This window comes from Lathamus discolor, chromosome 2, assembly GCF_037157495.1.
Source record: "Lathamus discolor isolate bLatDis1 chromosome 2, bLatDis1.hap1, whole genome shotgun sequence".
In the NCBI taxonomy this organism is placed as follows: Eukaryota; Metazoa; Chordata; class Aves; order Psittaciformes; family Psittacidae; genus Lathamus; species Lathamus discolor.
This window is the reverse complement of record NC_088885.1, coordinates 13,335,303-13,349,910: the sequence shown is the minus strand read 5'-3', so window position 1 is coordinate 13,349,910 and position 14,608 is coordinate 13,335,303. Positions and strand designations below refer to the sequence as shown.

The following is a 14,608-nucleotide window of genomic DNA, read 5'->3' as shown; positions in this document are numbered from 1 at the left end:
CCCCCCAGAAAAACAAAAAAAGGGGGTGGAAGTGGGGGGAAGTAGAGGTCTGGTTTGTAAATGACTTCCAGATTCTTTTAACTTGCTAAAATTCAATGGTATATACACAGATATTCCATGATAGTCGTGGATTTGTTTCCTGGCTCCACAAGGGATAATATGATGAATATATATAATATATACAACATATTATCCCACAAGGGATATTATATGATGAATTTCTGTCTTCACTCTCTGTAGTTTGAATATATCGAATGTAGGATCAAATGTAGCACTTTGATGGTACAGGGGGCAGCATTGGCCTGTGTAATAGAATGTACTTTGTGTATGAGACATAGGCAAGGGAAAAATCTCATACTTCTTCCCAGGCATTTAAATAGTGACTAAAACCCCGTTTGAGTCAATTTTGCTCTTGTTTTAAATACGCTTCAGTATTTATTCAATCCCTTGCATCTGAAGATGTGAACCTGGAGCAGGAAGCTGTGAGAATGTTGTAGAGGCTTTGTGTCCTCAAAATGGTCAATTTTAATGTCACTGGATGTTTCCATGAAAAAGGCAAAGACCAGAAAGCCAGTTCTTGTTTAATCCTCTATGTTTTGATTTTCACTAGCTAATTGCTTGGACTGCTACTCACACCTCACCTCTTTCATATTGGAGTTTTCAAGTTCTCCACATTCTTTTTGGCGAAACGATTTATGTAGCTCCTGTTTTCTTAATCATCACTCCTTTCTCATGCCTCCTTCCTAAGCTGTCATGTACAGTAATAGGAATTTTCACGGAGCTATTGCAGCGCCATGGTTTAAGTAACTACAAATGGCATCAGCATGGAAATGTTCTCATTTTGGTAAGCTCCCAAGTTGAAGGTTTCTGCAAGTTTTCTTAAATCAGCCTTCACAAAAACTGAGCAACTCAGGGTCTAAAAGGACACGCTGCTAAAGAGAGGTACTCACTTGTGTTGGTGGTGATATTAGTTGATAGTATTTGACAGAACACTTCTTGCCAGTCACCAGAGCTTTTAATTGAAACTGTCGGCTCGATTCACTTCAAGTTTAAATGCACAGCACCTTTTCCACCAACTTCATCAGCTGCATCTTTTTTGTGCTCATGATTTTACTGTCACTTTTGTAATTTGTTTAAAGTTATCTTAGACGAAAAGCTATAAATGCTTTCTCCTAAAATTCTTCCTTAGAATTCTCCATAGTGTGCCTAGTCCTGGTGGCAGTCTGAAACTGAGCACATTGTTAGGATGCAGGAAATGCAGCAGTACTCTCAATATATTAATCTTTATATATAATCTTTATGTATATAGATATACCTATACACCAGACTGAACAAGCCCAACAATCTCACCCTGTCTTCAGAGGGCTGGAGCAGCTCTGCTCTGCAGCCAGGCTGAGAGAGCTGGGCTGGTTCAGCTTGGAGAAGAGAAGGCTCCTTAAGGGGAGACCTTAGAGCAGCTTCCAGTGCCTAAAGGGGCTACAGGGAACCTGGAGAGGGGCTTTGGACAAGGGCCTGTAGGGACAGGGCAAGGGGGAATGGCTTTAACCTGCCAGAGGGGAGATTGAGATGAGCTCTTAGGCAGAAGTTCTTCCCTGTGAGGGTGCTGAGGCGCTGGCACAGGGTACCCAGAGGAGCTGTGGCTGCCCCATCCCTGGCAGTGCTCAAGGCCAGGTTGGGCACAGGGGCTTGGAGCAACCTGCTCCAGTGGAAGGTGTCCCTGCCCATGGCAGGGGCCTGGAACCGGATGAGCTTTGGGGTCCCTTCCAACCCAAACCAGTCTGGGGTTCTATGATTTTATCTCTATACATATCTTTCTGTTCACTGTCTTTGAAGCTTTCTGGAAGTGCAGCATTCCCCGGGTCAGCTGCATCTCTGCTTCTTCCAGGCAGAGAAGCTGAAGCTATCTGTAATTACTGGATGCAGCAGAATTCACAATTTCCCAGCCCTGAGGGAACTGGGTGATTGCTTGTAATTAAAGGCAGTTAGCAGTCCCTTAGATTGCTATTCCTTGGCTAGCTTTAACCCTTGCAGCCCTGTCTTCCAGCCCTCACTTAGGGTGGTATTAATGGATCTGCAGCTATGGTGTGAATCATAGAATCATAGAATCGTTAGGGTTGGAAAGGACCTCAAGATCATCTAGTTCCAATCCCCCTGCCGTGGGCAGGAACATCTCACACTAAACCATCTCACACAAGGCTTCATCCAACCTAGCCTTGAACACTGCCAGGGATGGAGCACTCACAACCTCCCTGGGCAACCCATTCCAGTGCCTCACCACCCTAACAGGAAAGAACTTCCTCCTTATATCCAATCTAATCAGTTACCATCAAGCCTTAAAATCTCACCTTAGGCAGAAAAAAGAGATTAAGTTTCACTTAAACTGCAGTTTGAGAAGCCCTAGATCTAGTATGATAAAACTAAAAAGTGGAATTGCAACAAAAATCTGAAATCATCATACCTCATTTATACTAGTGTAAATCCAGATGCTATCAGGAACATTGCTGCTTCACTCTGGAATAATGTATGATTGAACTGTGACTCTTCAGAGCACATTCATTAGGCTCAGGGCCATATAATGTTCCTGACTAAATGGGACAGAGGCATCTACACTTTGACAGTCTCTTGCTATCAAAAATGCTTAATATTGAGGTGAATATTAATGCTTTTTCAGCAGCTAAAAGCTGAATCAGGTACAAGTAATTCTGTTCACAACCATCTATTTTGTAGTGAAGTGTGACAGTTAATTATGCTATTAGATGAATTGTCTGATTTATTTGCCTTTTGAGCCTCATGATTTTTCGATTAACCCTTCATACACATAGCACAGTGGTTACCTTTCTCACGGTTCAGCCTTCTGAAGTTAGGTTTTGCTCAGGACAGGGGGCTGTAATTCTGATTTTCACCAAAACCATATCCAAGTTGGGAGCGATGTCTGAATACTTCCCTGTCACTGTCTTATATTTCATCATGAAGAATGACTAGAATAAATGCAATTCAGTGATGCAGCTGATCCCCTCTCCCTCCTCCTAAGCCTCTTCCAAACAAAACACAACAGATTTGTTCTTAACTGAAAACAAGCAAGAAACTTTCTTCCTGCTAGGATAAAGACTGAGCAAAATCTGCCCAGCTTATTTTGGCATTAGCAGAAATGTCAGTGTTTTACAAACTGTTTGAATCTAGTATTAGCATAATATTTTGGAATATGGTACTGGCAGGCTCATCACACTGCTTGCCACAACTGAAGTTCAGAGATCCAGACTCAGGCCTGCAATAATGAAGGCAAAGGCAAATACTGTGCAGCAACTTCGGCTGCAGGCATTAGTGGGAAGAGAATGAAATATATTCTAGATTATTTATGCATGGACAGACATACGAATACATTGTAGTCGTACTAATTATAGCACTTGTTACAATGCTGGAAGCTTTCATTCTGTCAAATCTGATTAATTGATGGGAGAAAACGTATGTTCACACAGGCGGTAGGTAGGAAAAGGCAATGTTTCATCAGGCTTCCAGTGTCTTGTACTACCCCTTTGGCACGGGGTACCTTAGCTGGTTTTGATGCAGCCCAGGAAAGCCTTCCGGAATCTTGCTGTTTGAAGTTACTGCTCTGATTTGCTGTTTCTGTCGGCTGCTGTCTTGGAAGCATTTTGGGGTGCATTGCAGTGGGCCTTTTAAATGTTATTGTTGTACCTACTTAGCTCTGGTGAAGTCTGCAAGGAGGACTCTGAACTTCCCACTCTTTTTCTTAAAACATAAAAGAAAAGAACTGTAGGTGCTTTTAAGGAAGGGAAGGTAAAGAGGGCAAAGCCCCCATTTGCCCCAGTGTATGTGCTGTGATAAGGGAGGAAGCTGGTGTAGGGCTTGCTTGGGCTGCCTGGGAGACTCGCATTGCTCTCCGTCCTGTGCTGTCTCTGTGGGAGCTGCCATAGTACCATAGGAAGGGAGCGTGCAGAAGCTGTCCAGGGCATGTGTCCCAGCTCCTCTCCCACAGGTGAGCGGAGGGGGCAAGAAAAGCTGCTTCCAGAGCTCAGGAGGGTGTCCTGCCTTACATGTTATGCTGGGAACACAGCAGCAGAGGGAAATCCAGGTTCAGCCTTGGGCTTTGAAGGTCTCACAACTTGTCTCAGTTTCTTGAATGTGTCCCAACTTGAGTCAGCTGCTTGCTGTTTATATTTGAGCATCTCACTCGGTTGTAGAGAGCTGAAGATGGTTAACAGTGGCAGCAGTGCTGTACCTGGGCAACTCCTTAACAACTACTCCTACGGAAGGATTTAAACTTCTTGGAGTGATGGCTGATATAATTTAGCACCTTGCAACACGAAGGCTAAAATTTATTAAACAACCAGCTTTCTGAAAATCATAGAACCACAGACTGGTTTGGGATGGAACAGGACCTTAAAGCTCATCCAGTTCCAACCTGCTGCCATGAGCAGGGACACCTTCCACTAGAGCAGGTTGCTTCTACCCAGGTAGAAGTCAAGATCCTCATGCTGCTTCAGCTGCTGGGAATTCCTCATTGCCTCTAATTAATTATTGGAGTTTCTGTTATCATGGGAAGATAAAAAGAGTTACTGTACTGTCACATTTTGTTAAAAAAGGAAGGAAAGGTTATTTTTAGGAAGTCCCAAATGACTTTTTCTAGTCATTTCTATAAAAAGCCATATGGAGAGGTAATGGAGACTGAGGGGGAGAGACTCTTGCTAATAGCTTCTTTTAATTTGTTACCACAGTGGTGCTGCTGTGTGGGATCTCATTAGGGACCTCTCTCCTATCCAGCCCCAAATTGTTCCAAAACAGTAAATCAAATGGGGCCAGAAGCCACCACATGTCAGTGCCATCTCTGCCTGCATTGAGCAGATAAGCTGGTATCTTTGTCTCAGCTTCCTTCAGCTGAGTGTCACAACTGTAGAAGTGTTTGCCGTTGGCAGGTGCAGCATCCTCAAACACATTCCTGATTCCTCTGTGGCTGCCTTTAGACTTTCCATTTGCTTCCACAAGCTCCAACACTGGTGTCGCTCTTGCCAATGTTCTTTCCTCTCCCAGTTCATGTTTTGCATGTCACCTCATTTCTTGCAAACATTGAATTCCTATAAATATCATTGCTGTGGCATCATATTGGTCCAGCCCTCAGATTCCTCAGCAGTTGAGTGCAGTGGCATTTTTGTCTGCATCATCCTGATTTAGGCCCTTTAAACAGGGGCTTGCCTGATGAGGCTAATTGATGTGTTTGTCACATTTCCACAAGCTATGCAGTGTTGCTGTGTGGACTTGCACATCTGGAGCTAAAAGTCATCACCGGTGAGCATACTTTCACTGGGGCCTTTCTTCCCTCACATGGTGAACTCCTCCATTGCAGGCTCTGCTTCTCAAGAAGCAACTTTTGCAATCTGACAAAATGTATTAAGGCTAGGATGATATAGAGGGGAGATTGAGATGAGCTCTTAGGCAGAAGCTCTTCCCTGTGAGGGTGCTGAGGTGCTGGCACAGGGTGCCCAGAGAAGCTGTGGCTGCCGCACTCCTGGCAGTGTTCAAGGCCAGGTTGGACACAGGGGCTTGGAGCAACCTGCTATAGTGGAAGGTGTCCCTGCCCGTGGCAGGGATTGGAACTGGATGAGCTTTAGGGTCCTGTCCAACCCAAACCAGTCTGGGATTCCGTGTTTTGACTGTTACTTTCCCTCTGCTCTAGTGGCTTTGGCTGAAAACATCACATCAATAACTGTAGTTAAAGAGGGGCATGCAGGCCTTCTTGGCAGAGTTTGAGAGGTGATTGATGGGGTTGGTGCCACGAAGGAAATCCCTGCCCTACCTCCTGCCCAGAGCAGGAATCCCAAAGGTGTACAGAGGGATGCTCCATATTGTGGTCCCTTCTGTGCCTGGGGTCAGTACAGGTGGGTCCCAAACGCAGGTATCCTATTGTAGAATTGGGTTTTAACCTGCTGGATGCAATCCTCTTGAGTAAGATCCATAGGTCCTGTCTCAAGTTTTCATGTGTTACAAATACTGTATTCTCCTTTCATGTATTGTTTGTGGTTCTTACTGAAAAGCAGTGATATATCTGTGACTAATATGTGGGGCTTGACTTCTCCTCAGTGTACAGACTGTCCCTGACATGTTTGGGGGGGCTTTAGGTAACTTGTGCTTTGATGATTTATTGGTTTATTTAAAAGGATTTATTGATTTGATGTATTGATTTTCAAGTGGGGCTTGCCCCAGTTGAAGCCTTGCAGCCTATGCTGGCGTCGCTCTCCCAGCAGAGCAGGCTGCCTGCAGTGAAGCAGATGGCTGTTTGCCAGGAGCGAGTCGCTCACTTTCTGTAATTTACCCTTTTTCTGTTCAAATGGTTTGGCTTGGTTGGGTTTTTAATCAGAGCCAGCCCCTCTCCAATAGCCTGTTCTCCCTCGCGTGCCTGCATCCCTGTGTGTGTGTGCGGGAGCGAGGGAGGCAGAGAGCGGAGCCGTGCCTGGGCTATGCTGACAGACGACTTTTCCCTCAGTTGTCAGGTTTCCAGCCTGTCGGCAGCGCTGCTGGTAAGTGGGACCAGAACAACGCCAGGGCAGGGAGAGCCGGGCTCACCGACCTGCTGGGGAGCTGCCGCTCGCGCCGTGGTGGGCAGCCCTTGGGACCCATGCGGGCAGCTCACTTGTCAGCGGGGGGTTTTCCTCCCCGTCTCCCTTGATAAATATCCCTCAGCTGGCATCATTGATGGTATCCTTATTGTAAAGGGGGAAAAAGAAACAAACCCTGTGTGGCTTTGCCATCTGGAGATGAGCTTCTAATCCCCTGGGTCAGCCCACGGATGGTGGTGGCGGTGGTGGCACTGCTGGAGCGGCTGCCCCCCGTGCCCACCTGAGCGCCGCCGCGGCTCCCACGCAGGGAGAGGGGGGACAAGTGCCTGCCAACAATGTTGGCTGCTCCCGGGCAGTGTTAAAGGGGGAGCGTGTCTGTGTGTGTGTGGGGCAGCCGCCGTCCTCGCAGAGCTTTAACCGAAGCGGTCACCCGCAGCTATGGAGTCACCCACTAAAGAGATCGAAGAATTTGAGAGCAACTCTCTGAAATACCTGCAGCCAGAGCAGATAGAGAAAATCTGGCTCCGTCTCCGAGGCTTGTAAGTAGTACTTTCCTTTCCCTCCCTTATCCTTCTCCCGTTTCCTCCCATTGTCAAAATGATGGTGGCACTTTTCTTTTTCCTTTCTTGCCGGTACCAGGAGTTTCCACACCTGTTCTCATCAATACAGTGATTTAGTCTTAGCAAAAGATCTATTTGCTTCATTAAACTGAACTGCTTGTTACATTGAACAAACATTTTCCAGGTGGAATGTAGGGATGTCATTAATGAGGCATTGTGAGATCTGAGCAGCTACCGAGGTGCTAATTACTTTAGCTGCTAGACTAGAAAAGTTTTGTTATGTAGTCTGAATGGGGCTTAATTGGGTTCCGTGTTTTCAATAATGTCACCCTTAGATACAACATACAAAGACTTTTCCCCCCGTAAATGTACACCATTCCTGTCACTGACATGGTTAATAAGGGCAAAATAGGCAGAGAAGGCACAATTGGGAAACATTTCTACCAGCATTTGTAATGGCAGCAAATTCATGTCCCATGCCTTAATTTTACTTACTAATTTACACATTAAGCCTGGCTTGTGGCAAAATGATGGGACACTGCATAAAGTAGCTGTACTTAAAGAAGAACTTAACACTACAGGAGAGTTAAAGTCTCTAGGCTGTAGAGTTTGTGTAGCTTATTTAGAGTCTACGTCTGGTGTCTTTTTCAGATTCTCAGTATGTAAAATGCTGTCTACCAGCAATAAAATCCATTACTGGCAGCAAAGCATTTATTTGCCCATCAGTTTTTGGCCAAGGCAATGCGGAGCATTACCACGTTAAGCTGCATCCCTCCCCGTGTTCAGAATGGTTTGTTGTTGGTTTTTCTCTTCAGCCTCACATGTTAGAGTTATTAAGATTTCAGCCCTCCAGGGAAAGGGGGGAGGGAAACAGCAGATGCAAGAAAACGTAGAAAGAGTAGGCTAATAACTGAAAACAAATGGGTCCAAGCTAAACTTGAGTTCCTCTTTAAGTGTTATTTTGTGTGAGCAGGGATGGCATATTTTGTAAAGCATAGCTAAAACTTCTGTAGGACTCCAAGGAGGCTAAGATGTGCATGAATATGTATTCCTTTCAAGGCATCACTCCAGGAAACCTGTTTTGTGAAGGAACTTAATCAAAGTAGATGACAGCTGTCTTGTAAGCCTTCCAAATAGAACAGTCACACAAAACAAACCTCTTATTTTCAGGTCTGTGTCATGCTGTAGTATTAGGAGCCCTTGAATTCCTGTTTAATGAGGAGTTTAGGAGCGTGCTGATTCGGATTCTACCTGAAGTTCATAGAGAATTCTTCAGCAGCATTGTAGTTGAGACTGCTGTTAGTACAGGGCAGTGTCTGTGTGTTATGCATCAAGCTCTGATCTCTTGCCTCTTTTGGAAATTTGGCAAAACTCTTAAGACTTATTCTAGATCCATAATAACTAAACCTCAGGCTGTTTTTCAGTATAGCCCTCTCTGTTGGCAGTGTGTGTGAGTGTAACAAATGCATCCTTTCTCCTCCTGAGTTGCAGGATTTCTTTGCCTAAAGAGGAGATAGATTTTCTGTAGCATTCTTGATCACAAGATGAAAACTGAAATGTGCTTAGCTCCAACTAAAGGCTGCAGAAGATTTTCCATTCCCAGTCATTTTAATGAGGCTTTTAGCACATGCATACTCACACACACAAACTGAGGTTTGGCATCATGTTCCGTGTTTTTTCTTGTCCGTTTTTATGCGTGCCTGTATGTGTAAGAAGAATGATTGGATGTGCACGGCCATCTTAATTAACTCTTAAATAAGATGCTTCATCCTGGAGAGATCAAATGCTACTTGTGCAGATGCCGCTCTCCCCTGCTCGTGGTAGCCTGACAGCCATATCACACAGGGATTAGTTACGCGGCACAACAGTGTTACACAGGTCGAGAGCGAGCACGCTGCTGGCTGAAGCTGCCTGGGGGAGTTGTAGTCTGCAGCAGGCAGATACTCAGCAGGTAGTGAGATCCTGACACAGCTTCACTGAGAAGGGCTGTCATGATTTAATCAGTCTCAGGTGCTCAGTGTTGGCTTGGACATCTCCTTGTAGAACTTCACCCATGGCAACTCTGGCACCTTCCTCTCCCTCTTCCCACCCCCAGTGCCAGCTGGTGTGTTTATCCACCGTGACTCAGTGGACAAACCAATATTCATCACCTCTTGCACCTGCCTTTTCCAGGGAACAGGGAAAGAGGCTTTTCTAATTTTCACCCCATCAGCTTGCTTGGTTCGAAGGGAATGGAAACCCAAAGGCTGCAAAGCGGTGTTGTTTTTCTCAGATTCCCCTATGTAGTGTGTTTTCTGCTTAAGGAGGTCTGATGAAGGCTTTTTTGCTATATGCCTGGTACAGTTCTGTCCTGCAGGATGGTTGGCCTTTGAAGGTTTGAGTGTGGGCTGTGTATTTCCAAGGAATAGGGAGGAATATTTTGGACAGTGTGCAAAGGGCAGGTTTTTGTGAGGCTGAAGCCAGGTGTCTGTTGCAACATGAGTCATACCTTGCTGTAAGAGTCAGAGAAGATACTGAATTTGCCTCTGGAGTGGAAGGATTTCCTTCTCCTTTCCCTTATGTGTCATTCCAAGACTTGTTAGTCAGGAGAGCCTGGTTGCAGTGTGAGGTGATGGTACGTAGGCCACATCCAGATTCCTTTTGCTTTTACTATTAAAGAATGAGGTAAAATGCTCATGCAATAACAACAGTGAAATGTTTTTACTTAACATAGAAATCCATAGATTAATGATTCTGTGCAGCAGTTTATAAGAGAATCAAGTCAGCAGACCTATAGTGTTTTCTCAGGTTTACAGGAGTGTGGTAAATTGCCTTACTGAGCAATAAGATGTCTGACAAAATATTGGGGTGTCTCGAGCGGGTCTGTGAAATAAATGTCTTTTACGTAGAATCCTAGAATGGTTTGAGATGGAAGGGACCTTAAAGCTCATCCAGGTTTGCTTATGGCTCTCAATAGCTGCTGCTGCCAGAAAAAGGGTCTTGAGTCTCTTGCTTTCTTCTGTCTTTGCCCCATGGATCCTGTCCAGAAGGCAGGCTTTTGTTCAGACTTGCCTCATTCAGCTCCAGGCTTGGACACAGTATACATAGGAGTTGCATATGAATCTGTCCTTCACTCCTATGATTGCTAATAACTCTGTTAAGCTTGGAACCTTCTGCTCTGAAAAACATACCAGTTAAGATTAGGTGGGACCCATTACAGGACACTGCTAGCAGCAGAGCTTGATTTTGAAATATGGCTGCATGGCTGCTTTTCAATCAGATGGTTTCTCTGGGGAGGTATGAGCGGGGATGGATGTGTTGGGGTGTTCTTGTTTTAGCCCTTGGGAGCCTAGCTTGTAGGACTGTGAGCTCCCATTTGCTAGTTTGGACTCTTAGAGCTCCATGAGGTGGCTTCAGTTGCCTCCCAGGTTCTCAAGAACAGAGGAAGCACTGAAGCCCTTTTCAACACTAGGATTAGGCATTGTGCCTGACAGGACTGAAGAATGCTGAGGCATATACCCAAAGAGCTTTCCGAGTTTCAGTAAAGATGTGATAGTTTATGGCATGTGAAGACCCAGCTTGGAGATATTTTTGGTTTGATTTTGGTTGCTTTTATAGAGACAAATAAACACATGGTTTCTGGCTCTTAACAATACCAGCATCCCTGGCATCCGCTGGTGCCCTTGCAATGCCTGAAACATTGCAGAAGGAGAGGAGAGAAAATGGACTTTAACCTTCTTTCCAGTAGCTGGGATACAATGTTAAATTGATAAATACATAATAAATTCTTTTGTCCTCATGCTACTGAAGATGGCAACAATCTCTGAGCTGTGCCTTGAATGGGATGCTTGGCTTTGAACTCATGGTTTGGACTCTCCTGCTCAGACCTGTCAATGTAGAAATTGGTCTCAGAAATCTGATGGCAAAAGAAGATAGAAACACATGAAAACCACTGTCTTGGAAAGCTTCATGGCTTTGCTGGAGAACTGGAACACTGTTTCAGCACTTAGGGCATATCCTCAGCTTCCTCTACAAAGCACCATGCTGTCCTACTGACAGTGAAGAGGTCCCAGTGCAAACATTTGTGTAAGATTCAGATTTGTTCCTGAAGTGCTGAAGCAGCAGCTGATTTCAGTGGGAAAACATGGAGCCTTGGTGACTGAAGATGATCTGGCAAGCGTTAGAGTGACACTGCTCAGTTATCTGTTTTTCTGTCTTATCTGTACATGCTCTATGATATTTTTAGGCTTCCTCAGTTGAAATATGTCACACAGAGAACAGCTGGTTCTGCCAGTGACAGTACCCTGTTCTGCTTCGTTTTCATATATGGGACCGTCACAAACAGGAAAACAGAGATCTCCCTTCAATTCCAGAGGCACACTCTACAAAAAGTGGGCATTGTCCCCAAATATTTTAGCTGGCAGCAGGTAGCAGAGGTTAAAAAAGCCCCTCAGAAATCACCACTTGGTTAGGAAATGTGTCAATTAGTCAGTTTTCAAGTGGAAGATACGAATATGCCCATTTGTTTTTGGAGGCAAGAGGGGCTTTTGGGCTCTTTGGCCTTGATTTCAGTCCTACTGAACCTCCTGAGGGTATAGGTTCAAATTGAAGCCCTGGGAGCAGAACTGAGCTGCCTTCACCAGTATTTAAATAGAGCTGCTACCACCCTTTTTCTCATTCAGCTTTTCCTAATGAGCACAGACAGGGATTATTTGTCAGAGAGCCATGTCAGGAAACCTCTCTGTAGGTCTCTGATCTCTGCATTTCACTTTCCCTGTGGTTGTCACGATTCCTAGAAGGCTTGAGAAGGTCTCAGTGGTTAGTGAGGGGGTGCTGGGTATGCGCTGCTCCAGCGTGACAGTGATTCTTCGTTTGGGTGAGCTGCTCTGTGGGTAGGAATGACTCAACTGGTTCTAAGGACTGTCAGGGTCTGGTTGATCTGTAATATTGTTCTCCGTGTAGAGGGCTGAATTGTACCATTACACTAACCTGTAACAGCTTGTTCTATGCTGTCTGCAGTCCTTGAAGGAGCAAGGGGAACAGGAGAAGTGCTGCCAGCTGCTAATCTCAAGCCTGAACAAATGGACAGGGGAGAGAATATGTTCTAATAAATAGCAGAACAGCCACTTCAGACAAAGTTAATTAAAAAGTGCAGTGTTTCGAGGTGTAGTAATTCAGTACATAATCCATTTTTTCCACAGCCCTTCTGTTACTTTGTTCCTCCCAGTGACTTTTATTTGAATCTTAAATCAATAGATGAGTCCTGCAGGTAACAAAAGAGAGACTACTTCATGTTTAATTCTAAAATGTTGACTAAGAAATAATATACACCCTCTAGTTTTTGCCATAATCATAAAAAAGAGATTTTATTCTTCTGGGGGTAGTACAAGTGAATCATCCCTGCAGCTCAAAAAGCAATTATTGATTCCAGCAGTCATAAAAAGACCACCACAGTCTGTCATAGGAGAAAGGGGCTCCCTTTGTAATATTAAATTCAGTGCTTTTCAAATATTGCTGCTATAAAGCTTGCAAACCTGCATAGGAAACAAGGATATAAAAAAGGTTATTTTGGGAAAGATGAATTCAGACCTCAGGTCAAAGGGAAATGAAGAGTCTCTTTCTGGAGTTGTTTTTAAAGCTGTCTTGGTGGGATAGGAGTTTGTACAGAAAGGAATAAAACCCGATGGAAGACAGCACTGGGAAATCCTCTGTGTGTGTGTGTATGTGTTTGTGTGTGTGTTTTAAAGGCTGTGAGACCAGCTCATCTCTTAATCTGCCAGCTTTTGGTGGCTTCAAACACTAAACTGAACCCAACTCAGCCCTTGAAAGGATTTTTATTTAGTGTGTTTCTTTCTCTTCCTGCAATTCATGTGAGATTTTCCTGTTCCAGTCTCTCTTCTCTTGTCCCATCAAAAAAATCACTTCAGCCTCTTCAGAACACTAGGAATGCTCGGACTCTGATCCTGACTGGTAGATGGGGGAAGACTGAGGTTCATGTATGAGGGCTGACCCATTCAAACATTACAGAAGCTGTAAAACACCTCTACAGATGCAAAATGCTCTCAAAACACTGGGGATTTGGATAAGGCCAGGTCTTCTAGAAGGGCTTGTTTGCATTCCTAGGGCTGATTTTGATCCCCTGAACTGTGCTGTAAACACTGGAAAGAACAACCTCGTTGATACCAGTGCATTTGCAGGGGTGAAATTTGAATCCAGTTCCTGGTCTTTGGAGCTGTTTTTTTTGTTTGTTTGTTTTCTTTGAAAATCTAAGTTTTCCAAGTAACTGATGCTTGAGAACATTTGTTTAGCCCTGCGACAATGCAAAGCATTCACTGACAGTGTTAAGGCCAACTTTGTGCTTAAATGTGAATTGTAGGTGAACAATAATTCTTCCAGCAGGTGGTACCACTCCAGACCTCTGCCAAGATTTGTCAGCTGTTGTCTTGGGTATTTGAAAAGCAGATTCATTTTGAAGGTGTGAATATAAATACAAAGAAACCAGAATGAAAATCTATCAATAGACGAAGAGTACAGCTCAGACTCTGGTGAAACTGGATGTAACCAATTGGTGAGGTCCATGTTGGGGATTGTTGAACTTTCCTGGCCAAGAAGTAGGTTGCAGAGCTCTCCAGGAAGCACTGCTCTACATGGGTGTCAAGAAGAGCTTTGGAAGGAAGTGTCTCTGCCAAGGAGTCCAATTCATGTTGTAACAGTCTGCTTTACCTTCTTTGGGAGGACCTCCACACCTCGCAATTGGTGATGTTGGATGCAGAAGTCCATGTGAGCTCAGGCATGCAGCGGGAGAAGATTTTCATAATCATAGAAGCCCAGTCTGGTTTGAGTTGGAAGGGACCTTAAAGCTCATCCAGTTCCAACCCCCTGCCCTGGGCTGGGACACCTTCCACTAGAGCTGGTTGCTCCAAGCCTCATCCAACCTGGCCTTTCTTGGAGAATAATCTTTCTAGGAGAGGGAGATGTAGGAGCCAGTTCAGTTATTAGCATACATACAGACATGTAGGATAAGTTCTGTGCTTTTCTTCCATAGCTGTCAGGCTGTAGAGTCATTTTGTTATTAATGTGACACTTTGAATGGCTATTAGTAGGTCTGTGTCATCACTTCAGGAGTGATTTCTTACACTTCTAGGGGCAGATATTCTTCGTGCACAAAACTCCCAGCCAAGACAAAGTTGCACTACATCCATCTGTAGCACGAATCCTGGCGTGGTGCAAATCTCATTTCAACACCAAGATAAGCACAAATTAAACATCAGATCTGTGCAATTTTTAACAGCAAAAACTGCTCAGAGCCCCTGAGCTACAGCTGTGGCATGCAGGGAGTCCCTGCAGAGTGCGTGGCACAAGCTGCAGCAAGCTTCCAGGGGCAAAGGAACAGAAGTAGAGCATAAACCCCCTTGCAAGGCTGAGCAGTTCAGCTGGTTGCTGTAAATGATGCTCAGATCACACTTCCTCCCATGCCTCCTGTGGAGCAGCTGGTTTTCT

At 44.7% G+C, this 14,608-nt stretch overlaps 1 protein-coding gene across 10 annotated transcripts in view; it reads left to right on the top strand.

Annotated features, from left to right (window-relative positions):
- Positions 1–14,608, top strand: part of PDE1C (phosphodiesterase 1C) — a 290,962-nt gene that overhangs the window by 106,284 nt on the left and 170,070 nt on the right. For 4 of the 10 annotated variants that reach the window (XM_065665795.1, XM_065665792.1, XM_065665794.1 and 1 more), the window contains exons 1-2: positions 6,421–6,530; positions 7,006–7,108. The exons of the other annotated variants lie outside the window; for them this stretch is intronic. In XM_065665795.1, coding sequence (XP_065521867.1) covers positions 7,008–7,108 — 101 coding nt within the window. In that variant the 5' untranslated portion in view covers positions 6,421–6,530; positions 7,006–7,007. Of the gene's footprint in view, positions 1–6,420; positions 6,531–7,005; positions 7,109–14,608 lie in introns of those variants that run through there. 10 annotated transcript variants of the gene reach the window in all.